The 27,717-nt window shown below is 34.5% G+C and overlaps 1 protein-coding gene across 1 annotated transcript in view; it reads left to right on the top strand.

Moving 5' to 3' along the window:
• Positions 1 to 19,686, top strand: part of LOC149530631 (AMMECR1 family) — a 42,717-nt gene extending 23,031 nt beyond the window's left edge. Inside the window, exons 3-5 of the mRNA XM_089811160.1 lie at positions 14,752 to 14,866; positions 15,138 to 15,228; positions 19,103 to 19,686. Of these exons, the coding sequence (XP_089667286.1) occupies positions 14,752 to 14,866; positions 15,138 to 15,228; positions 19,103 to 19,302 (406 nt within the window). The 3' untranslated portion in view covers positions 19,303 to 19,686. The remainder of the gene's footprint in view (positions 1 to 14,751; positions 14,867 to 15,137; positions 15,229 to 19,102) is intronic.
• Positions 19,687 to 27,717: the final 8,031 nt, after the last annotated feature.

Below are 27,717 nucleotides of genomic sequence, written 5' to 3'. Positions count from 1 at the left end.
TCCCCATTAGCAACTCGTAGGAGGGCTACAAGGGGCTTAGTGATGTACAAAACAATTAAACAAAAAAACAATTTAGTGAATGATGAAACTTTGCAAAGTTGCACAATGAAAATAAAACAAAAATATGCATGAGATAAATTAATTTATAAAATTTTAAGACTTAAGTATTTAAAATTTAAATTACCTCCACAATGTCCGAACATGGCTCCCAAAAACCACCTTTATCATAAATGCATTTTGTTGCATCTATCCTTGCAGAGGTGGTGGCAAAGGAGGAGGAACTCCATTGTGGACCAACAAACATGCACTTCAAAGCTAACCTTGAACTTAGCAAGGATTTTAGTGTGATAAAATTAGAGGCAGATCTTGTGATACCGGGACGAGCCACCTCCTATCCCTTCTTGTATTCCTTCATAATGCTGAGGACAAAGGCATGATTATAGATGAACTTGCAAAGATTTTTTGCCTTAGCAACACATGATTTCACTCATTCAAGCTTGCCAGTATCCTCTAACATGAGGTCGAGGCAATGGGCTGCACATGGAGTCCAAAAGATTCTTGGGTGTCTCTCCATCAAAAGTTTTTTTGCAACAATTTTTACTAAGTAAACAATGAATTTTTTTGATGTATTAAAAAACTTTTGATTTTCAAAATTTAATGAAAAACTAAAATAATTTTTTTAGAACTTAGAAGTTAAAATTTTACCTGTAGCGACATAATTAGCTGCATTATCAGTCACCTTATGGCCTCCTCAATAGCCTCACATAAGAATTTTGCATCTTTGACATGTGAGGAAGCATTTGTAGACTTCAAAAACATGGTGGATCCTGAAAGTGAAAATTAAACAAAATAATTATCATTCAAGAATCAATAGTCAATAAAACAAAATTTTAGTGATTCAATAGTAGATTAAATTTTAGACTTCGAGAAGTAGAGAATGATGAATTACCTCCGCTAGAAACAAGAAAATTTAGGAGGGTCCTATTCCTCCTATCTGTCCATCCATCCGTCATAATGGTACAACCCTTTTGGCTCCAAATTTTTTTATGGTCCTCCAACTCAAGTTTCATCTCCTCAACCATTTCTAGTAAGAGGGGGCCACTCAACTCATCTTTAGTGGTGGCTTTAAACCTCGCACCACAGATAGAAACCGCATCAATCATCCCCTGCCAATAAGGAGTTCTATTACATTTATAAAAACATTTTAATTAGCATATTTCAAATTTTCAACATCAAGTTAAAATTATAAAATTGAATTTAAAACTTAAAAGTTTAAAATGTAAAACAATCAAATATAAATGAAGTTGAAGTACCTGGCTGTTATAAATGGAATGTTGCAGAAAACCAGAACTTGCAAATTGCTCTTATTTCAGTTTCATAGATCTCCCTATTCTAGCCCAAGCTCTCGAGTGAGGGTTGTGCACTAGGAGTGGAACGTGGTACAAAAAGATTGTCCAACCTAGATTTTTTGACTCTAGAACGGAAGGTAAAGCCAGTACTACTAGAAGGGGCAGCACCACTAGTAGTGCAAGGAATAGATGTAGAAGAAGCACAACTAGCAGAAGCACTAGGACGATAGTGGGGAAGGGAAGAACCTTCAACACAACCTATTGAACCTAACTTGGGTGTAAAACTAGATACAAAAACATTTCTAGATGAGCGTGAAAGGGAATTGGAACCAATCTGAGCTAACTCTGCTAATTGTTTTTGTTTTAATTCCTTTTCTTGTTCATATTTTTCTAAGGCAACATAACAAAAATGTTGAGCCTCAACAGTTGCAGCTTTACAAGGCTCAACATCATGACCATGTATGCCAGCAATATGGTATTTCAATCTATTTATCCCCCCACTATTAACGACATTACAAAATAGGCATTTTGTTTGAGTTCTACATCTATTTGGAAAGTTTATGGTGTACTTCCAACACTCATTTTTTTTATTGCCTTTAGAGAGCTTGGTTTTTTACCTCCAGGAGCCATTATGAGTAAGGAAAAATGTAAAGGTTGCTGCAATAAGACATTTTAGACCAAATATTACCATTTAAGCATTGTATTTTATGAAGATCTAAAGTAAAACAAAACCCATAAACATATAAAAAAAATTCATCCAAAAAACCCACGAGTATAGAGAAAAAAACATCAAAATCATCAAAATCAGCTCATACCTCTTTGAAATGCTTTGGGAAGTGTTGAGAAGAGCTCCTATAAACTAATTGATGATCTAAATGCAAGCGTATAGTTTTGCTCCAATGTCACAGATGCAAACTTTTCTCCTCTTCTTTTCAGGTAGTTGCAAAATAATGACACTCTCTCTCTTCTTCTCACAATAGAGTGTTATGAAAGCCCTTTTAGGGTTATAAGAATAACAAAGAACAAAAAATATATTAAAAAAAAAAAAGTTTGTGTTATTTTAACTTAAATAGGAAACTAGCTGCCGCGGTTGGGTCAAGTGGGTCATGACCTGCGAGTCACGCCGTGACTTGAGTCAAGTGAGTTAGGCGAGTAACATCACTTGACCTCTCGAGCTTGGGTCACGGGTCATTTTGTCCCGGCAAGCCATTGGTGACTTGCCGACTTGGGAGACTCGCCCGACTTGCGGCGAGTCTCGTTACATTGGATATGATACATTAAATTTGGAATAATATCATTTAATAACTCATGCATGATTCTTGTTTATTGTATTATCCTGCTGTCAAGTCGAATGGTGTGATTAGAAACTAGGATGCTCAGTGGATGACGAGGTGTTCCATGTCTATTTCGGGTAGGAGGGCCTTTCTCTTTAGAGATTGTGTGGTGATAAGTTATGGTTCGAGGTTGGGTAGTTAAGCCCCTAACAATGTTTCCCCTTTTCCACATGATGTCGGACGTGCATCAGATAAAGATAAACTATGCATGCAAACAATTGTCAGAAATAGGTATATTTATTTTTATGATGTATATTCAAGTAGAAGGTAAGATTAATTGAGTTGTAACATCGTTATAGTTATTTCTTTAAAGCAACTCTCATCGTCAATATAATTGGCAGCCAATTAGATAGGTTGATTTTCTAATTGAACATGGAATATATTTATTTGCGAGAGATAGATTTATTTGATGGATTTATTTAAAATAATAATGATTAAGAGCATATCTTCTAATTTTATGTTGTTGCCACAATTAAGCAATCGAAAGAGAAGGAATGATAGTGGTATTGACATCCCAATGATATAGTGGTATCTGATGCCCTAAATGATCAAATGGTAATTGATGCCTTAATTGATACAGTGGTATCTGACGCTCTAAATGATACAGTGGTATTTGATGCCCTAAATTATCCAATGGTATTTGATGCCCTAAATGATCTAGTGGTATGTGATGCCCTAATTGATATAGTGGTATTTAATGGTAATCGTCATTTGATTTTGATATAGTGGTATTGGATGGTAGTTATCTTTTGATATTGATATAGTGGTATTTGTGGACTAACTTGGGTGTTTGTAGATGCATCTTTAGATTGATTTCGGTTTCGAAATCCATGGTATGTAGATTTTTTAATTTTCCATAGTATATTCATTGATGATGTTTTCAATTCTTAGTTATGAAATTTTGTTTCACTGTTAATCTCATTGATGTGAACAAAACTGATTTAACTGTCTTCCTATGAAAATAAAGTGATAACTGTAATTCTTTGAATATATTAGTTCTTAATTAAGACCCCAAAAAAGTGTATGTTACAATGACAAACCTAAGAAAGATCTATCCAAAATAAAATGCTTCAAATGTGAAAAATTTGGACACTATAGATTTAATTGCCCTGAGAATAGAAAGCATGATCCTGATAATCATGTATTGTATTCTACACTATTAAATGAAGTATCAAGCAAAATATGGGTAATTGATAGTGGATCATCTTGACACATTACAGGATGCAAAGAAGCACTGGGCTCTATATTTGAAGAAGTTGATGGCAAAGTTACCATCGGTGATAAATCGGCTCATTCAGTCAAAGGAATTGGGAATTGCACCTTGAAACTAAAGTCGGGTAGTTCTCTACATCTCAAAGGGGTGCTCTATGTACCAGGAATAAAAAGAAATCTAATTTCTGTTACAACGCTTGAAGATGATGGACATAATATTGTATTCATGGACGGTAAAGTAATGACCTGGTCTAAGAACTCTTCATTTGAGAAATCAAAGTTGATTGGTCAAAGAAAAGGATACTTGTATGAATTAAATACAGAACTTTGTCAACCTATTCAAGACTTAATTCATGAAGCTGCTGATATAAACGGAATATGGCACAGAAGGTTAGGACATCTAAATTTCAAAACCTTATCAACTATGGAGAAGATGGTAATTGGTTTACCTAAGTTGAATAAAGATCATTCAAACATATGCAAGGGATGTGCTTTGGGTAAGAACACCAAAAGTCTATTTCATGATAGCACTAGAAAAACTAACAATGTTTTGGAATTAATCCACTTAGATTTATATAGACCTATGTCTATTCCGTCTCTTGGAGGATTTTGGTACTACATACTTTTTATACATGACTTCTCTAGGAAAACTTGGATTTACTTCTTAATATGTAAAGAATCAAAAGAAATCCTTAAGAGATTTAAAGGATTCAAAACCTTAATTGAAAACTTATCAGGACACAAAATTAAAACTCTTAGCGTTGATAATGGAGGGGAATATACTTCAGATTTGTTTAAAGAGTTTTTTAAAGAAGCAGGAATTAAGAGGGAGTATATCGTTCCTTATAACCCACAACAAAACGGAGTAGTAGAAAGTAAGAATAGAACAATTATAGAAGTAGCAAGAGCTATGATATTTGGTCAAAATTTAGAATATTATCTTTGGGAAGAAGTCTCTTGTACTATTGTCTATATTCAAAACATAAGTCCTCACTCTTACCTTAGAGATAAAACTCCTGAAGAAGTCTTCACTAAGGTTAAACCTAATATAAGCCATCTTAGGATTTTTGGGTGCCCAGTATATATAGATGTTCCAAACGAAAAGAGAACTAAGTTAGAACCCTTCGGGAGGAAAGGTATTTTTGTTGGGTACAATGAAATTTCTAAAGCATATAGGATTTTCATACTTGGTCATAATAACATTGAATTTAGTAGGGATGTAATATTTGAAGAAGATTTAGTATTCAAAAGAGCCCTAAGTTCTGGAGATCCCTCTCCCTTACCTAGTTTTGAAGAAAATACCGAATTTGAGTTTCAGAGGGAGAACATTGAAGAAATTGAAGATGAAATAAAAAATCTTAATCTTAAGGAAACTCAAAATCCAAAGAAAAGACCACTTTGAGCCATTAAGATAGTAGTGGAAGCACAAGACTTTGCTGCACTCTCTGGAACCTTCAGAGAAAGCAAAAGACTCAAAAGATTTTCTAGTTATGTAGCAAACATGAGTGATTTATCTAAATCAAAACCAACCAATGTTTCAGATGCTATTAAACATACAACTTGGAAGGATGCCATGACTAAAGAAGACCAATCCAGTATTAAGAATGATGTTTGGGAAATTGTTCCAAGACCTGAAGTAAAATCCATTGTTTTTTTAAAGTGGATATTGAAAATCAAGCATGTTGCTGATGGTAGCATTAAAAAATATGAAGCCAGATTTGTAGCCAGAGGATTCTCTCAGAAAGAGGGAATTGATTATGAAGAAACCTTTGCTCTTGTCGCCAGATACACCTTTGTAAGAGCAGTCCTAGCGATTGCAACATCAAAGAGATGGAAAGTACATCAGATGGATGTTAAAACAACATTTTTGAATGGAAAAATTACAGAAGATATATATTTGGAGCAACCTGAAGGATTTGAAACTCATAACTCTAAAGCTTTGTTTGCACGCTTAAGAAAGCTCTCTATGGGCTTAAACAGGCTCCAAGGGCATGGTATGAAAGAATTGATAAGTAGCTCACCAGTTTAGGATTTTCAAAGAATGAAGCTGATCCAAATCTCTATTACAAAAAGACTATAGATGATATGATAATTTGGATACTATATGTTGATGATTTACTAATAATAGGCGATGATCATCTTATAGATCAAAGCAACAAAGATCTAATTAGAGAATTTGAAATGAAAGATTTAGGACTCCTTCATTACTTCTTAGGAGTGGAGGTATGGCAAAACTCTGACAACATCGTACTTAATCAAGGAAATTATACACTAGACATCTTGAGGAGATTTGGAATGTGGAACTGTAGACTTATGTCTTCTCCTATGGAGACTAATCTACACAAACTTAAGGAAGCAGGAATAGAATCAACTTCCATAGATTCTACTCTTTACAGTCAGATGATTGGCTTCCTTATGTACTTGTTAAATACAAGACTTGATATTTGCTATGTTGTTAATGCCTTTTAGTTTATGTGTGAGCCAAGGAGATTCACCTAGTTGCTATCAAATACATTATGAGATACTTACAAAGTACTCTTAACCTTGGGCTCCAATATGAGAAAGTTGACTTGGACTTACTTGGATTCACAGATTTATATTGGGGTGGAAGTGTTAATGCTAGAAAAAACACTTTAGGATGCTGTTTTAGTTTTGGCTCAATAATGATATCTTTGATATGTAGAAAGTAGTCATCAGTAGCACAAAGTTCCACAGAAGATGAATACATTGCAGCGGCAATGGCCTCTCGGGAAGTAGTTTGGCTTAGAAAGTTATTTGTGGGATTATTTGGTCAAGCCATGAAACTTACAATTATTCATTGTGATAATCAGAGTTCCATCAAGCTTTCTATGAATCCAATTTTCCATGACAGGTCCAAGCATATTGAAATTCCTTACTATTATGTAGGAGATATGGTAGGCAGGAACACTGTAAAATTAGAATACAATTGCACTGTAGATCAGACAACATATATTCTTACCAAACCTCTCATGAGTGACGATAAATCGCTTCAGGAAAAGACTTGGTATGGTTGAATTATAATACATTTGTATTCTTTAAATTATTAATAAAATAATTTTTTATTGTCAGGCTATTGACTGTTATGGGTTCCACCATTTGTATTCATTATTTAAGAGGTGACGATCTCTAAGATAATGAACACTTGTATAAAAGACATTATGAGAGATGACGATCTCTTAGATAATGTGCTGAACAATAGAGAACTAATGTCAGATCTAGATGAGTTTAAGATCATATTGTGATGTAGACATTTTTGTCTATGAGTCACAATTCGAATAAAAGAAGAATTTAATCATTATTCGGATTTTATCCTGAGTTTTGGTAGATCTTAACTTAGGATCATGTTGTGACATACGACTACCAATACATATGAGTCATAACTTGGATAAATGAAGAATTTAATCATTCTCTAGATTTTATCTTGTATATTGTATTTTTTGCAATACTGTTATCACTAGTATCAGTGATAAGTCATATCACAGGTATAGTAATATGACATAGTAATGATAGTATCACGTGTTTGATGATGCCACATGCTTAGAAGATTCAGATAGATATAGAGTATCAATCTATGCTTATTCATCTTAATTGATGATGCTAGATATGTTATCTCTCAGTATGATTATCAAGTTAAGAGGGAGTGTTAATTCTGTAACTTTGATCTCATACTGATTTGATTGTACAGATCGTATAGACCTAATCATGCATGGAATGCCTTTATAATAAAGGCCTATATATAATTGTTCCTTCCTTAGGCATGATTGGTGTCTCCTTTGGCTTAATGTTATTTGAGTATAAATCTAACTAATCTTAGTTAGTTTGATTACTAACAAAAGCTATTCCTCCTTTGACGCCAATTATGAGAAAACAATTCAGGGCCGACCAAGATAGGGACATGCCCTTTGGTTGCCTTATTTATATAGGGTATGTTTGTGGATAAAGGATACAGGAATTAAATGGTCCGTTCCTTTAGCAATACTGCCCTATTTGAATACTTGCAGAGATAAAACATTTTCCGGAATAATATTTATGTTATTGGTAGCACTTCATACAAGTTCAATTATAGAAGATCATCTTCAGCACAAGCAGAAAGGCATTGTTTCAATTTGGAAGTTCAGAATTTGCAGAAACTTTACAAGCTATTGATATGCCATCTGAAAAGGCATTAATGTGTAGTCTTGGCCAATTACAAATTACAATTAGCAAGTTTGGCAGATTGGTAGCATGCCATTTGAGTTTTCCGTAAAACCAATCCCAACATTGTGAAACATAGGGACAGTCCAAGAGAAGATGAATTGTAGCTTCTACATTATTGTTTTGAAGAGGACACCAACTTGTACCTAAGATGTGACTGCAGTGCAATCTTCTTTTGTAGCAGCTTCTTTCGTATAGAAGAAGAAGATTTTGATTTTTCTTTTTTGAACAGTTGACCCAAAATTGCAAAACATAGGGACAATCCAAGAGAAGATGATTTGTAGCTTCTACATTATTTTTTTAGAGAGGACACCAACTTGTACCTAAGATGTGATTGCAATGCAATCTTCTTTTGTAGTAGCTTCTTTCATATAGAAGAAGAAGATTTTGATTTTTCTGTATTGATCAATTGACCCAAAGTTGCGAAACCTAGGGACAGTCCAAGAGAAGATGATTTGTAGCTTATACATTATTTTTCTAGAGAGGACACCAACTTGTACCTAAGATGTGACTGCAGTGCAATCTTCTCTTGTAGGAGCTTCTTTCATATAGAAGAAGAGGATTTTGATTTTTCTTTATTGACCTCTCCAGATCCTCTTTAATTACATTAGTTTTGTTCTTATTTCATTCACCATATAGGATAGTATCATTTGCATATTTTTGACGACCACATCATGAGCCACCTGTAGCAGCTTCTTGAGCATTGTTGTATCAAGTGTGGCTATCAACGCTGCTATTATCCACTTGTTTCTTTTATTCACATCAGGCTTGTTTGAATGCTTCACGATATCTCTTTTACATAATTCTTTTAAAACCAAAGATCATATTATTAGTTCCTGCCTTCGGCAAGTAACTATTGTTTTCGTTGAATGCACTTATATTTCTTTTTGTCCAATCAAATTTCAGGATTTTTAAGCATATTTGCATATGATATAGTTTGATAATTTTCATATATTTATCAGAATTTAATAATACAAATTATTTACAATCCTATTGGTTCTCATAGAAAATAGCAATGAGAAAAATAATTTTCTCCAACTTTAATTCCAAAAAAATGTCACCATCGCTTTAAATACCCTCCAACATCATTTATTTAATGGTTGTTCCAGCTATTAATTGTGATCAGAAATAACGATATCCATTTTAAATCGGCAACATATATGATTTGACAGAAATAACGATGAAGCCCTGGATTGAAACAAGTGCTTCAGATCCATCCCTGCGGTCGCTAAGGAACAAACGATTGAGTGTTTCAAGTTGGGATAGCTGGGATTTGAGGCCTAAAATAGTGTGACTCAGAAACTTCTATTTCAAATTTCGATTTCAAGTATTCTTGCTGAAGGGTATTAATCTACAGTGCCCGTCGTCTATTTGCCAAACATCTATAGCAGTCTATATGCTTTGACTCTTCTATTTTCCCATTTGTATTTTTCCACCACCAAAAGTAAGGCTTTTTTATTATATTATATCAGTCTGTAGCGCCTCACTCCTGGGAGGATTCTTCACCGCCCACAGAAAATACTGCATGCTTGCCTCCAAACCCACCGAAACGACCTTAATCTGTTCCTCATAAAGCACAATCTTACTGCCAAAGTTAATATAAACCACTAATCTGGCGGCTTGACGATCCATCCAGTCCTTCACACCTCCCATTTCAAAATCTCTCAACGAGCTGCTCAAAATAGGGCTGATGCTCCAGACAGGCATACCAAATGACCTTCGCATATGATCCACAAAATTGCCCTCCATTTCCTCAAATGTGTTCATTACCATGCCTGCACTAACCCTAATATGCTCAAAAAACTTTGAAAATAGATCATACAGTTTTCCAGTCTGTGCGCCCCCCCCCCCCCCCCCTAGATTTTATTGCATTCACACGCCTTTGCATCTGCATCCCAATGGTTATCCCTTTCGGCCGTAGTAACCCTAAGTTCCTCGCCCTTGCCCTTTCTTTGGATAGTAGCAGTACTTTAGTTGTAGTGCATGATGGCCGATTGACTCTGTGTGTAGATTGGGTGGGGTTTCCCCTATTGACGCTTAAGCATATTATGCTGTTGGCTGAAAGTACTAAAAATAATGTAAGCAGTCTTCACTAAGCTGCACAATAAAATGTTTCTAGCCGTGCCATCCCCGGTTGCTCTGTAAGGTGGTTTTGTCATGTCTTTGATAAGTTAAATAGCACGATGAAGAATTTTTACAGACATGATCTTAGCCTTGGTATTACCATGACCTGGTGGAATTCACTTTTCCTCAAAATGCGTTTTCTCCAAATCATAGAGGAACAACATGATCCGAGATCCGCAACCCTGCCTGCCTCTCAAGTGGTACTGCTTACAAATCCCTAAAAGCAATGAGCAATGAGCAATCAAAACAAAAGCAATGAGTAATGAGCAATCAAAACAAGATAATAACAATGAGAAGCAAAATTTGTGACACCAATGTAATAATGTTCTGCCCGTTCTCTTCATTAAATATAAATTTCCAAACCCCTATGCACTTTGGCTTCTCCCTAGCTTTAACTCTTGAGGCAACTATGGCAGAATTATCAGAGGCAAAAACCCCCAAAAGTTCTCCCCGAGTTCCCGCAATCATTAAGAAATGCTTCCATTCTTAAAACTACAAGATTAAAATTCTAAAACAAATTCTATTATGTCAGATCTCCCCTCCATCACAATCATCAACATTGGCATTCCTTGCAACTGTACATCATGTCCCAAAAACTGTCTTCTTCAAACTGCGCTACAAGAAATTTTATGTATTAAAAAATACTGAAGCCGATGCAACACCTGTGTTGCATGCAAATTGTGTAGGCATTCAACATGCCACGTAGAACGCGCACTGGGAAACACAAAGACACAGCATAGGGCTCGTTTGAGCAAAGCTTATAATTTGGATAAATTAAAAACTCTGTTCAAAGCAATATTTTTTTATTAGTTGCAGGCTATTATAGCTGAATAAAAACAAAGATAATTTTGATCTTGATTTAAGTTAAAGTCCTTATTACTTTGATGTTAAATTAATTTAAAAACTGCAACAGTAATGCATATAAATTGATTATAGAGAAACAAGATAGATTAAAATATTTTTATTGAAGCCTTAAATGACCACAAAAAACAAAAGTTAAAAACAGAAGTTAAAGGAATAATATGAACTGATTAATTAAAAAAAAATTAATAAGAAATTTCTGAGTTTTAAATCGTTGTTTTTAGTTTTAATTATTCCCTTTTTGGACTCTAAATAATAATATTTCAGTCATTTACTATTCATTGATTGAAAACTCAGTTCCATAATGATGGAATTAAATATTTCATAATATACAAATATATAATTTTTATAATTAAAAAATTCCATTAGAAAATTTGTGACTCTTCCATTACTTTTCTTTTACAAAATTAGGATAACCAAGAAAATTGAAAAAATCTTCTCTAAGTTGGTGGATCACAGATCACAACATGCATACAATTTCTTAAAGAGATGTATTTAAATTTTATTTCTTCTAATATAGATTATTTTAATTAAGGAAATTGTAATATTTAATAGTTATTTATTTATTTTGATTGTGTAGTAATAATAGGTCAAATTTTATCATTAAATTTTTAAATATAGTTTAGTTTTATTTTTAATATTGTATTTTAGATAAAATTAGTTTTCTATTTTTGAAATACATTTTCAAATATAATTTTGTTAACTATAAAAGTCTTGCATTACTATTTCCATCTATTCTTACCTATTAAGATTTCTTCAAAGTTTTAGATTATATTCTTCCTTCTGATTAGAGGCATCAAGTCCAATTTTTATACACAACTACCCACTTTAAAGGCAGGAACTTTGGCGCTTTTCCCCTTGTCTGGAATCGTCATCGGGGTTACCTCCATTAAAACTTGTCTATAGATACAAATCTTCGAACCATATTTTGTAAGATCTCCAAAAGAGGAACAATTCTTTTGATACATCTCTTTGCTGTAGGGACAATCTATTAAATGTTCCTTAATTTTGCTGGGTCAACGAGCATATCATCTCCATTGATGTTCTCATATGTACACACCTGACAATTACGTCTAACTTCTTCAGTATTTACGAGTGGAAAGATAATTCTATAGTGTAACATGTTTCCAGCGAATACTGACTTGATTGGCATATTTTACACTCACGTTTTTGCAATCAGTCTCCAATTCTTACAGCACATGATACCTTTGGATAGGCACAGGGAATTTCATCTTTTTAGGTGCAAAATGGTATGTATTCCGATCCTTTCCAGATCCGGAACAAATGATAACTCCCGCATATTATTATTTTTAACAGACATAAGCCATATCGTCTAGCGCAAATAGTTTTTTCCGTGGGAGTTTGATCCGAGGAAAGTTTCTTGGTAGCTGGTTGAGATGCACCAATAGGAACTGGTGCAAATATGTAACACCATCGTTTTCAATCCTTCAATGGTGAGTCCCCATCCAAACATGCTGGTTGGATGCTTTCATGGAAGTGCTAAATAACTGATAACCCATCCGATTCCTCAATACATCCTTCAAAGCAAGTATGTTCTTTCATATTAGATTTACGTGTCTTCTGTAAACATATGCTTGCCCCGTCTCAAATGTATCTGGTAACATGTGAATGGTTTCTGAAGATTCCATGTTCATAACAGGGGATGGTTGTAGAGAGGTTGGTGATAAGCTGTGACTGATGAGAATATCAGCTGAATTAAACTGGACTGAAATTTGCAGAATCTATGACCTTGTGTTTTTGACACAAAGAAGACTCATCCATCCAATTGATCTCTTCATTTCCAGTTGCTGAGTTTCAATCTCCACTTTCACAAAAGCCATAACCTTTTAGCTTTCCAATGTCTCTGTCAACCACCAACCAGAATGATACAACATGTCCAAAATTTTCTGCATATTTCTATTAATTTCTCCTCTATTGCATCATATGGGATATTTCCCACAGTAATGATGCATTGTATCCTGAAGAATAGAAGAACAGCTTTGCATTTAGGTGTTCCCCAGGTTATGAAGTGTTCCGGTCCAGATGTGCTTTATCTTCATGGCAACAATTTTTTCTGTTGCAGACTTGATGACTTGTATTAGAAATGAATACTCATCTCTTGAAACTTTGATGTAGCATAGCCTACTGGAAATGACTGTCTGAATTTTGCAATCATTGCACAACTAGAACCTTTTGACTGCATGTCCACAGTTTCACTACCAAACCAATCAGTATAGTCTGGGCATGTTTCAATGCCAACACTTTTTGAGACACGCCTTTATTTGCTGTTGTTCATATAATTCCATCAACTAGGACTCATTTTATACTTTTCATATGTGACAGAGTGTCATATCATGGGTCATCAACAATGGCAGTGTGTTTATGTTTATTTGTTAACATCTCTCATTATTAAGTGGAGTCTCTGAAATTCTATTGTGAAGCAATGACATCCAACCCTGTGTATTAGTAGAATATTGGTAAAGAATTAAGCTATTGAAGTGGGATGAATCATAAAAATCTGATGAAAATAGTAAATATATTTGTTAAGCCATAATAGTTCATCAAATCGTCAACATCATCTCTTAAATGGAGGCCATAATTTTTTGCCAAAAAAGAGGGCTCCATCACTACTAACTCTTCAATATCCTTCTAAGAGAGGTGACATTATATTATCAGTCAACTGAAATTCCAGTCCACAAAACCATCCTTCGCTGCATTTGCCATTCAATGTGTTCGTAAAATGAATGAAAATGAAGATCACATCGCATTTTAGGGGTTTATTCACCTTTTACATGTTTAGAAGTGTAGAAAAAGGTCATAATATGTGTGGATGGTCTAAATTCAGATCCAATTTGGAACATTTCATACGTGGGTTCAGTAGGTAAAACATCTGATTTGGCAACATAGGATAGTTGTAGTCATTTATGAATATTTAGAAATTGCTTGAACTTGGGGCAGTATACTTTTGTCCTAAATTGAGCTAAAAGGTGGGCAAAAGGAAAAAAGGGAAGCTTTATTTGCATCGGAGGGAATAACTATGGAAAGCATTTTCTAATATATAGAAATTGGTCAAGTTTTTGGCTTTGGCAATATACTAATGAAACTGAACTGTCTGTCAGAATAACTTTTAGGAGCTGAGTGAGGACTTGATTGGTGGGTGGGAAAAGAGTAATAAAATAGTAGGGGTGGCTGGCGGGCCATAGAATAGTAGGGTACTTCATTAAGAAAGTGGCGACCACCCCTATAATTTTATGGGCCCTGGGATTTGACCTCTATAACAGCCTTTACTAGCACTAGCCTTTACTAGCCTTTACTAGCTGAGGGGATGAATGTGGAGAACAATTTTTTTAACATATAGAAATTGGTCAAGTTTTGGGCTGTATTCCATTTGTCTAATACATTCATTCATATGCATCAATAAATTAATTATAAACTATTTAATATTGTCTACTTTTCACGTCACCTCTTAATTCCATAAAATTTTATTGTTGTTTTCAAGCTTGATGTATAATTGATCAGAATTTGGAAGGTTTTCAGTTTTTGATTACTTTTCACATCAGACCTTATGTTGGTTAAAGTTTATTATACATTAATCGTTGTGTAGCTTTTCTGTTATCCTTAGCTTAAGAAGTTTGAAATGACAATTTTTGTTGCAGCGCTTTGCATGATCGCCGCTTCCCACCTATACAGGTCAGGGAAATACCATACTTGCAATGCACTGTGTCTATACTAACAGATTATGAGCCTGCAGCCAATTATCTAGACTGGGAGGTGCATTTCTTGATACATTACTCTTCATTCATTTGGACAATTTCATTCTCTTCTTGATTCAATCATGTGTGTGGACATGTTTAAAGCTGAATTATCCAACTAAGATACTTGATTTGAGGAACCATAAAACTGCTTTGTCCAAGCCTTGTGAATGGATTGACCTTTCTGAGAAAATGGACTGGACTTCTGGTCTTCTGTTGAGTATTGATGATTATTTTGAAGATAGTTTTATATTTTCTACCTTTATTAATCTTGTTTATGACGCCTACAGGTTGGGAAGCATGGTATGATTCTGGAGTTTACTGATCCAGATAATACAAGGCGCAGTGCAACATATTTGCCTGAGGTGGCTGCACAAGAAGGTGCATGAATATTTATGCTATCATTTATTAATAGACTGGAAATTTACATTTAAGTCATAAGACAATATAACATCTATTCTGGCTAATTGCAGTATGGATCATGAGATCATATTAACATTACTTATATAAAAAATCAAATCAAGTCAATAGTCAATGTGGAAACCCATAATTATCTCATTAGGAATTCATTGAAACATTTGCATACTGCATTCTCAAGGATTATCACCCTTGTGCTGTGAGAGCATGGACGGTGGGTCTCCTTCCATCCCTTAGATCGCCTTGGAGGCTCTCCATCCTTGGTCAAGTTCAAGATTATGGAAGGCCAGTTTTCCATTCATCCTCTTGGTCCATGAGCATGGAAGGCTTGTTGTCCATTCCATTCCATCTTGGGTTGGTATCCTCAATAAGAACATGAAGGTCTGTCTTCCTTCACCTCTCATGAAGGCTGGCTATCCTTCCCATTTGCAATCCACTTCCACTAAATTCAGAATTGATTATCATATGAATCTTCCTTTAGATGTGTGCAATAAAAAATCATTTAGACTAGTCACAAAGATCAAAAATTTATGCAAGTATATCTGTGGCATAAACATATAAAATATGCCTATAATCCTAATATAATCACAGATTTATCTTTTGGCCTAGTTGCTGCTATACTAAAATTATTTGTCGACACTTTTTATAATTTTTAAAAAGGGATGAAGATACACAAATTTGCAACTCTTAAATAGGGATACAAATCCTTCAAGGGAAGTGTCCCTCCGCAATTAATCATTCCTCTTCAAAACCAGTTGATGCCTTTGGGGCAAAATATATATCCCTTTTTATTCTTTTGAATTTCAGTGCCTTTTACCTTCTAGGGTCTTTTGTCTTCTAGTGTGGCTGACGTAGTATGTCTTATTTGGCAAAAGCATTCAATCTCCGTTGTTCTCCTTAAGTTCTATGGGAGATGTATGATGGCTGTTGGCTAAAAGGTGTTTTTAGTTTCTTACAAATTTTAGGGACATTACATTGTGGCTTTAATTTGACCAAATCAATGATCACATCTGATTTGTTGTCCACCTTTCTTGTGCAAGGTTGAAGGTTGTATTTTATTTCCTAATAATAATGGCATTTGAATTTTGATACTCACAGTATGATACTTCCTCATTGATCAATGATAATATGATAGTGATAAAGACAATTGTTTAAGTTGTCAAATATGGTCTCTACTCCCAAATCCTTTCATTATAATCAACTTTTTTATATGAGATGACAATTAGAGGGGTTCTAGGAGTGGAGATCCCAGGGGGGTTGAGGGGGCAATGCCCCTATGGGGATTTGGGGTGATGCCCAAAACTGGGTCTTGGGCTAGAGCCTCTAGCAAGGTCCTAGGGTAGTGCCCTGGGCACATTCTAAGTTTGACATAGAGTGGGGTCAACAGGTAGTGCCTTCACCATTGAGCCTAATTTAGACCTTTGGAACCACACAAGATTTGTTGCATACAATTTCACTATTTTTTCACTTTAGGTAATTGCCACATTTTTATGAAGGACTTCTGCCCTCCAAGTATTGTGTGAGGAAGTATGAGGGGCGCTCATGCATCTATATGACAAAAACGTAACACTTTTTACTATTTTCCAATTTTTATGGATGTTATTTTTGTGTTTCCCAATTCAATGCTTCTGGTGATTTTTTAAAAGTAATTTTGCCTAGTTTTTGGTGAGTACTTGCCATAAAATAGAAAGTTGGCAAGTCTTTCTAGAGTAAAGGGCTCAAAAAGTCATATTATTTTTGACTCAGCGAATATAGAATTTTGATTCTAATGTGTTAAATAAAAAGTTAAGAATATGCCTCCTATGAGTTTTATTTTTTTATATTATAAAATTTTGATTCTAATGTGTTAAAAAAAGAAGTTAAAGGGTTTTCTATTTCAGACAATTCCCTTTCAGTTATTTCTAAATAAGATGATTCAGAGAAAAATCAGCAATTATATTTTTTAATAACAACCACAAACAACACTACTGTGATAAAAGAAGGCTCAAAATTTTACCTCTATGACTCAACAAAGTTAGGGGTAGGTACTATGACATATTTTTCTGTGTTGATACAGTTGCTATATATGAGTATAACCTATGCAATGTGAATATGTAAACCTATCTAAAGAAAAATATAAACATGTGCCCATCCATAGTACATAATTCTTGCAAACTTATCTATAATTGAAAATGAGGAATCATGTAGATGTCTTAGTTAATGTTCTACTGAAAGGAATTGAAATATGATGCCAGTGAATTTAACTTGCTTGGTGTAAGTTTTTCAAGTCATTTAGAAGCATTTGGAGGCATCATTTAACCAAAAATCAAGTTTGAACGTTCAACCTATTTCCTTAAAAGCACACAAGATCATTATCTCTTATTGTGGGCAACCTCCCACAATCACCATTAGCTGATAAATCATTGACCATCACCGATAAGATGAGATCACAAGTTTTCTTTTCATCAACACTCCCCTGACCATCATCAATGGCAGTGTGTTCTATTCTGTGCTTCTAACCTGTTATACTCTTCTTTCTATGTGCTTGCTTTTTGTATGGCAAAATGAATGCCAAAGACTCAATGTTTATTATATTGTTTTTAAATGCATTTTGGCCCAACTGGAGTTTTGCCCACTCTAGTCTTGCAGCTCCTGTGTGAATGTCACAAGGGATATATGTAGCAGGCAGGGCACTGTCAATTTAGCTTCTCTAAATCTGGAATGCTATCTAGATTCTTCAATTTCCTCTGTACTCTGTCTGAGAAGTCTTGCTCTGAGTCACATTAAGAAATAAGTCCTTTTTTCCCATTTTCTGTTTGCAAGTTTGAGGAATGCGGGATGTCTTGTCGTCTTTGAGATGCCATAATATACCTATTGTCAGGAAATATTAGCTGTCTAGGCTCTGGGGATGTGAACACGAGGAACATTCTTTGCAGCCTTCTTATGACTGTTTTTTTTCCTTCTGAAAAATAGTTCGTTTATCTTTCTTTGTACTTTTCTCAACTTTTCTGATTTCTGCTTCTCAATATACTGTTTTAAGTTTGTACCTTTCTCAACTTTGATGAGATTATCTTTAAAACAAATGAAGCAACACACATAAAAGAAAATCCCCTTCCGTACTTCAATCAGCAGCAGATGAACTGATGTCAACAGACATCTTTTTAAGTAATCAGGTGTGTAGCCATTGTAAAGGAAATTGGAATGATTCTCATAAGATGATTCTGTCGTAAATCCTTTCATGTAGATGTTAAAAAGATTTTCCCATTACACTCAACAGATTTCATATTTGGGGAATTACATTCCAATTTTGGAATTGCCTATGAAGGAAACACGCAAACTACCCATGAATTAAGTGTTCTGTGCTTTTACGTTATACAGAGATATACAATTCATCATTCAAACATGATAAACTTATTCATCTTGTGTTTAAGCTTTGTATTTGTAAGCTGCTAGAATTCATTGTCTTTCTGTCTAGAATTACAGAGGTACAACTTCACATTTTGATTTGGGATATTTGGAAGATTTTGATATTTCCAAGTTTTTGGTATTATGTTCATTTGAAAATCTTAACAGTAGAGAACACATTCTCGTTGTCGGTAATGAGCTGTATTTTAAGGGATCACTTGGCCATGATGTATTTCAAGATCATTTTAGAAAATATCTAGCACATCAAAACATTACAAACTATGTGATGTTCATAGTTTTGCTTCTTCGAGTCTTGTTTACTTCCCAAAATCTTTAATTTGAAGTTCATGTAAATAAATGGGTTGATAAGTGATGCTTGAGAATGATAACAATTGTTTGAGAAGACTCTGGGTCGCTTTACATTGCTGTACTCTGATGTAGTAATTGCACACAGGTTGGACAAAGATTGAGACAATTGATTCCCTCATGCGCAAATCAGGGTATATGGGTGTTATCACTGAGAATCTTCGTAAAAGAGTTCGTATTACACGATATCAGAGCACCCTATTCACCATGCATTACAGTGAATATGTAACATATGTTAAGAGAGAAAGAGGTGCTGCTCCTCTTATTGGTTCAAAGTCACATCACTGATGACAGGGATTCACTAACAAAACAGTTTTTTTTGTCATTGTTTTGGATAAATAAAATTTTGGTAAAATGGACATGGAGGATTATTGAATGACATAATCTATCCATTTACAGTTGGATTGGAAACTTTTAAGATCCAAACCTTCTGAGTCCATTTTCATTTCCTTGCTACATCCGCAATTCTTGTTGATTTCAACACTTCCAGAAACGATTCTGGAAGTGTTGTACTGTCTGGGACCGTTGCTTCCATTCATTGAAGCAAAAACTATTTGAACATGTTTACATGAAGTCTCATTTTGCAAATATTTAAAAATTGGCCTTGAAATATTTATACACCATTTAGCAAAAATTTCAAAAAATCGAAATTCAATGCAAAGCCATTATCCATGTCTGTTCTTCATTTTATTGCACAATTTGTATAGTTAACTTAGTAAGATTTTATGGTAAAATTTATGTAAAAGCTCACACTTTGTTAAAAGCCCTTCTCCACATAGAAATTGGGTTAATATTTAAAGGTTGAACTTATTGGCCCTTACAAACAATTTGATAGATAGGCAAGAGCAATGATTAAAATATAACTTGAGCTTTCATGCTTAACATTCTTTGAAGATGAAAATCTTCTTCTTGATATTCATCCATTACCCACTAATTTTAATTGTCTGAAGATGTCATTATGTGTCCTGTTTCAAGTATTTAATTTTCCAATCATTATTCATATTGTTCTTGTTGCTGTATTTTTTATCCATGTTTGAGTGACTTCTAGTCTTCTATGTTCGTTTTTTCCCCATTTGGCATCTTCTTAAAATGTTCTTGGCATCTTTTGCCAGTTATTCCCATGGGAAATGAACTCTTCATTGTGCAGGGTTGCGTGCTTAAACAGAAATGTCGGTGGGAAATGTGAAATGCGTATACCGTTGAGGGTTTAAAACACTTTAGTGGTTACGAACTGTGAATGCCTGTAAAGAGATTCTATATGAACCGACTGTCTGTGTTTTTAATGAGCCTTAAAGAAGAAAACTTTTTATGCATTAGCTACTTCGTACTGATGTTATAGCAACCAAGACGTGAGCATTGGTTGGGTTTTTGAATGGGAACTACTATAGGATGTTATCGTTGCATCACACTTCACTCTCAAGTGCCTAATGATCTGGTGTTGATGATATTCCAAAATACTAGACGGCCTTATACTTGCAGGAAATAATACAGAGTTGATCTTTTCTGGTGGGCATTGTTTGGTAAGTTACAAAGTTGCATGGGCACAAGGATACTTGGGTGCTTAGGGTATGGATAAAGGTATGGCTATTTTTCAAAATAGGGGACGGGGGGATACTTGGGTATGTCAAATTATTTTACAATATAATTTAATATTTAGAGAAAATCTGAAAATATGTCATGACTCATGACAATGGTTTTCCAAAACAAGAACAGTGGTGAAGTTTGCAGATGTAATGTATTGTTTTCAGTTTTATATTTGCTATATGTTTGTAATAATAATATATGCTAAATGTTAAGATGCATAACAGAGAAGGCAGATTTTAAACATGAACAAGAAGATCTTAAACCATATAACAACATATTGCAAATGATAAACTTCTGACTTGAACAGTGATAAAGATTACTGTTAATCAGTATTGTATCAAAGTTTCAAACTGATTATGTATTGAATTAAGCTTGACAAATAAGAAGCTTGAATTATGTATTGATGCTCTCCACTGAGTACCCAGTACTTGAGTACATTTACCTGGTATTTGGGTACATATTCCAGGGAGTTAAATAATTTTGAGTGTGCATTCTAAAACTGTGGACAGGAAGCATTAAGCAGTTAACTGAATCCATCGATGTTGAATATGTCTTAGTCCCTAGGACATAACACTCATAGAAAACCAGTTCGGGAAGATGGTGAACTAGTTGGGGAGTTGGCTTTGATTAAAACTTTAGATGCAGACCAAGGGCAATGAATCAAGTGAAAAATAGTCAACTTGAAAATGATTATATTTGTGGATTGGTTTTGGTTAAGACTGGGTGATTTTTAAGTCAGTATTTTGAATAGTTAACCATTAATGTGATCAATGAAGTATGATCAAATCTCTGGTTGTGAATTGCACTGTCATTGCTACTTGTGGAATTTTAAGGATTAGTATGTTGACTAATGTCTAATCAAATGGGATTTTTGAATGAGAACAATGAATAAGGGAGAATATATCCGTAGCCCATGTGAGTGAAATCAACGATGAACACTCAAGGTTTTCGATATAGGCAAATGATGTTGATAAATGTTACTGGGAAAATCTATCTAGTCAAAGTAGGTTTAATGTTACATTTAGGGGTGAGATCACATTGAGTTTTCCAGGTGTCTAGGTCAAAGGTGGTGGCCAACCAATGCGAAAGGTAGTCGGTAGAATGTTCAGCTTTAGTTGCCTAGGTGGCATCAAGGCATGGAGAGCTGTCTGAAATTGTCAGATTGATGTGTGCAAAGCATAGGGGTGAAGGACATAACATCTTGGAAATCAACTTGGAGTAATTTGACACTAATATGTCATATTAATCAACGTCCTAGAAGAAGTATTTACCTTGAAAGCCGAAGATGCCATGATAAATGGACAACTAAGTAGGAAGAAATCTGGATGGAACAAATGGGCAGTGGAAGAAAGTGAAAATTCAGGTGGAAGACCGTTGCAACTGAACATGGTCTGAGGGAAGAAAATTAATGGTGGCAAAGTGAACCGATTGAAGGGAAAGTAGAATCAGACAGCTCACTGACAATTTAGCCTGTGAGCAAAATGTCAAGCAAATGTGAATAGTGATGAAGAGGAATGCTGTGAGTCAAGGAGAAACAAGGTCAAAAAGGGTTAGCAAATTGAATGCCGCATCAGTTGAGTTTATACAAGTAACCAGTATGGAAAGTATGGAACTGACTGGCAGGAGAAAAGGGAACATTGAAATCATAGGAGGAAGGAGAAAGGATGAATTGTAGATTGAGAGGGGAATGGTGAGGCGAATAAAGTATGTAATTGTGGTTGGTAGGATATAGTTCCTGCAATGAGGGGGGCCGTGTGTGCATTCATTTGGTCAGGAAAGCTGCTGTCAAATTTGTGAGGATTTCTTGGGTTATGCACTTCTGAACTTGTTTCCCTTCTATTGAAATGTCATGCCGAATCTTCATTAATGGTGTCCGTGCTTAGAATGAATTTTTAAACGGATACCATCATAAAACATGTTGAATGAATCTTATATTTATTAGAATGGCAGCATGGAGTGAACTGCAATGTGTTAATTGTATTCATAGAAATGACAGAAAGTATTGAATAAGTTAAAATTCAAGTATTTAAATTCCAGTCTCAGCGGTTGTCCCCACTCTACTAATTAGGGGGTGGGTTCACATCCTGTTTAACATGATGGCAATCTCCTGGTGGGTGCTGCTTTTTGGCAACTGGTCCTTTATAAATCTCATTGATTTTTAAGCATGGCATTTGATCCAGTACTAATTTGGATTAGGGGTAGACTTTGTGATCAAACAATGTTAAGTGAATCTATGTTATGATTATGTTTTAATGTTAGTATTCATAAATGTTCTTATTATCGTTATTGTATTTGTTTGAATTTAATGTATTGATTATATTTTATGATTAAACTGGATTAATGATTTAGTTGGTGGGTTTGTGTAAGAATTGTGGTTGGTTTCAGGTATGTGGGGTGCAAGGTGAAGCAGAGTCTGTAACCTTGTGAAGGGAGATTGATTGTAATGCTGTTAGAAATAGCCTATAAGTTTTGCCCAACTTTAGGTTCACCTAACCAACATTGAGTAAGTAGAGTAATGTTGATTCCTAATTAAATCTGAGTACTTCAACTAAAGACTATAGCGTGTAGTATAAATTAGATGAAACATTATAAATAAAATATAAATGAAATCATATGCATATACCTATAAATTATATATAAATGAAATCATATACATAATTATAGCTGAATAATAAATACACCTAGTGGCGGTGGATAGGGAGATAAAATAAAATTTCGTTGATAACGAAGACTTGGAAGAAGTAAATGACACACCCTTTTCACCCAAAACATGAAATAGGAATTAGGAGTGACTAGGAGGGCAGCAATCTAGAGGAGGAAAAATGCTTTAATTTAATGTTTGTGTGCTCTTCACGTGGTGGGGGGAGTATATGCATTAAATGAAAATGGCGCGGGGCTAGAGGATCAATCATTCCCCAAGTGTTATGGGGAGTGCTGTGCTTTCTCAGATTTTGATTAAAAAGTAAGCACACTACAAGAGAAGAGCAGTTAACGTTAATGTATATGGATGGAAAGAAGCGTTTATAGTCCACATACCTATTTTATTTTTTGGGTTTACATAATGGTGACAATAATATGAGACTAGTACCCCATACTTCTTGCAGGATATACTTAATTGTGCTACAAATGAGGTGTGATGTCTATACCTTACTCTTGTGAGATTGAACATGTGACCTCTATTTAAAGATTATAGGTTCTTCACCACTAGATAGTAGATAGTGTTTGAAAGACTTATTCTAGGGAGAACTAGGTGAGATGTTGGAGAAAGCTGACTTGAGATTTAGAAAAAAGACAAATTTGCTAGCTGATTGTAAGTTTGGAATCATCGTTAAAAATTTTGTAAATTCCTTTCTTTTATTGAATGTTAGGTTTGAAATACAACATGAGATGCTTGCTGCTCTGGATGGTGGCCTATTGGAAAGACAAAACTTTAAAGTTTACTAGCAATTTTTGAAAAATTAGCTCTAATGTACCACTCTTATCATAGATTTTTGATAACTCAACTGGGAATTGAACATGTCAATGTACGTTACTCCTTAGGTATTTAAAGATTCCCTTCTCTTGGATGAAGGTTGATGACCTTATCCAAAAGTTCAAATTTGGAACCATGGTTTGGTACAAAGGAAAAGTGGAAAACAATAGTGACAATGATGATGAAGATATTCCATATCAAAGGAAGCAATTTCTTGATGAGCCCATACAAGTTGAATTCTTGAAAAGTTTCTATGAAGGAATGCAAATTCCTTCTAACAAAGTACACTCGTCATTGTATCAAGTTTTGCAAATGATTGAAGAAATAGAAGAAAGAAAGTCTAGGCTCCTTGCTCATGGTCATTTGCATGAATAAGTGGCTAGAGAAAATAATAAAGAAAAAACAAATGCCTCTTCTATAGCGTCTGCTCAACTAAATCAATTATTAAAGATTTCCTATAGTGATTCAAACCTTGCTCCAGAGAACAATCATCATTCTCTTCTTTAAACTTAGAGGAATATTGAAAAGAAAGATGAACTAGTTTCTTTGTCATGATTAATCACTTAAATCGGCAATGAATGACAGTGATAATGCTTATTCCCTTGCACTTTGTTGGTAAAGAGATCACGAGGATCTTGATAGTCTTAAGAAAACCCAAAATTTGACAAGTTTTTATCTTAATGTGAAGCTTGATCTTGATATAATCCATCCTTCATTGCTTCAAAGATTGCAAAAGATTCAACAAAAGAACAAGAGCAAGGATTGATCTCTTCTTACCACAAGTTTCATGATCAAATCATTGGAAGTGATTCACTAAAATTTGCATGCAGTAAAGAAAGAGAAGTTTTTAGCTCCGTGCTAGAATGTGACCAAGAAATGTTTCCAACAAAAAAAAAGATTGCATTTGGGGGGTTCCATTAAGGATAGTAATGATTTTCATCTCAAAGAAGTCGTGTTCCTTCCACTTGAAAATGAAGATCCTGAAGGAGTAGTATCAAATCTTTTCATGCAGCCCCAACTCGGAGGTAATGACAAATAAATTATTGTGAGTCTCATGTTGTTTATATTTCTAATTGGTGTTTCAATTCTTCAGATAATGACTTTCTATGTGGAGAAGGTATTCATGTTCATCCATCATTGGTTATTAATGATGACAACTACATCGATGGAATCAAACCTTCAATTTATCACAAAATCTTGTACTACTTCTATGACTAATGAAGAGGCTATCTTAAGTGAATTATTACAGAGATCTTCTCTTTCAGCAATTGAGACCCTTAAAATTTTGAAGATATTAATGAACTTTTTATGTATAGAATAGTGGACATAGAGGAGAGTGATGCATCATCCAATAACCATCTCCAATTCTTCATGCAACAAGAATATAATGCCTTTTCTTCCTTGGAGGCTATCATGGAGAAGAACCAATGAAGCATGACACATATAATATCAATGAATATTTAAGCATTGATACAACTGACAAGACTGTTAAAGATTAGCTTCAAACATAAGAAGATGAAACACCCAGTCTTCACTATGAAACATTTAAGTTTATTGGTGGATGTTACAATAAAGAAGGATTGAGAAAGGAGACAATTGATTGCCCAATTTTTTAATCGTTCCATTTTGAAAATATATTTATAGATTTATAGAAGCTCCAAAAGCTGTCTATCAATGTTTGATATCTTGTCATGCCGATTCATCATATATGACACATCACAATGGAGAGGAAAATTAATTGAGATGAGATTTCATGTAGGAGTCAAATGAATTAAATTATCATGGTATATGTGGATGTGTTTTTACAGATGATTCATGTGTGTAGAAAATGCGGACACACTTCTATAAACCATTGTTCTTAAGAGAACCCATGGAAGAGGGAGCTTCAAGAGCCGACTTATAGCTCTCTATCTACGACGTGCAAAAGCTATGAGATGGTGGCTCTCAAATGAACCAAACTATGCAACCCTTGCAAGGTGCACCATAAAATGAGAGATTCAAAGAGTAGAGGCAAGAGTACCAATATCCAAGAATCTACAATAAAATACAATGCAAATGCAAGCTATTCTAAATGAAATGCAAGCTAACAAAGAGAAATAAGCTAAAACACAAATGAAACTAAGCTACAAGTATGCCATAATGTAAGTAGAATGAGAGCTAAGCAAAAATGCAAAAATGCAAGAATGCTCCAAGTCTCCAAAATCACCAAGAAAACCTGCAACATAACAATAGCATGAGAGACTAAGGTTTTTTGAATGAGGAGAGAGCCCTCCCTTTTAAAGAAAAATAGGCCGTAGAGATTAAGAGGCAAGATGAATGTAATCAAGGTGGAGTTTGAAAGTGGGAGTGATCCATGTGCACAAGCATCTCAACCAATCACAATTAATAGTTGACTTTTGAGAGGGTTTGAAATGTGTGGAGATTTAAAGTTCTTTCAAAAGTAGAAGATTCCTCTCACATAAAAAAATATGCATTCATGTGTAGACAAAAATGCCTTTTCTTTTGTTTCTAAAATAGGAATAATGCTTTATGTGTGCACACTTAGGATAAGAGATGAGTGGGAAATTTTATTTAATTAAAAAGGGGGACATGTTCTTTTAATTAAATATGAACTTGGGATAAAGTGGTTATACCATAGGTTATAATCGAATAAATAGATTTTTGAGGATTTGATAAAAAATAACCATTAGATAAATTATGGAAAAATGCTAGAAAGGGGGCTCATAGTCTAGATGACCATTTTTAGTTGATTACATTTGCCCCTCCTTGACTAATGTGTGATTGGTCTGGGAACACATTATGCCAAAAAACGAAGAAGCTAAGATGATAGAGACATTTGATTATGAAGAATGAAGCAAAGAGAGATAAAAGATCCTGAATGCATAGTATGATAGCAATAGTATTGAACACTAGGATAGAGACAATGTCAGAACTCAAGAAGAGTACTAACACCAAAAAAAGCGATAGATCAAGAGAAAATAAATAGATGTAAAAGAAAGCAATTTGCAACAATGATAGAATATTCTTGCTCCCTCAGGATTGAAATTGAAATGAGATAGAGGAGATGCATAACTAAGCTAGATTTGATCAATTTAGAACAAAGAAAAGTTCAGGATGATAGATAAGAGATTAAAACTGAAGAGTGACCACTAAGCAATGAAGATATGCCCCAATTTGACTAACTTTGACCAAGAAAGATAAACATAAGAATTAGGTCAAAGAAAAAAGAAAGATGAAATGAGATGAAATAGAAATGAAAGCAAAGAATGGAAGAGAGTAGAAATGATGAAGAAATGAAGAAATGATGATTTCCTCAACAAGATTCAAAGATTAAGCCTTAAGAGGTTAGCTAACTACATAGAAGAAGAAATAAATTTTAAGTAGCAAGATGAAGCTGAATTTGGATTTTGTTCCTAAAAATGGATCGAGGGTGTCAAGATTAGAAAAGATAGATCAAAAGCATAGATGAGATGATAAGATAGAAAAGAAGAGATAAGATCGAGAAGAGGTAAGAGAAGGATGAACATAGTTAGCTGACACATCCATGAAAGATAAAGAAGAGAGCTCTCTCAACATGCAAAATGAAAAGCTAAGCTAGAATGAACCCTAGAATGCAAGCTAGTATGAAAAGGTGCAATGGCAAGGGT

The sequence above is a fragment of the Cupressus sempervirens genome, chromosome 11 (assembly GCF_028749045.1).
Source record: "Cupressus sempervirens isolate cs-2001-9-10 chromosome 11, ASM2874904v1, whole genome shotgun sequence".
Taxonomy (NCBI): Eukaryota; Viridiplantae; Streptophyta; class Pinopsida; order Cupressales; family Cupressaceae; genus Cupressus; species Cupressus sempervirens.
This window is presented reverse-complemented; position numbering and strand designations above follow the sequence as displayed.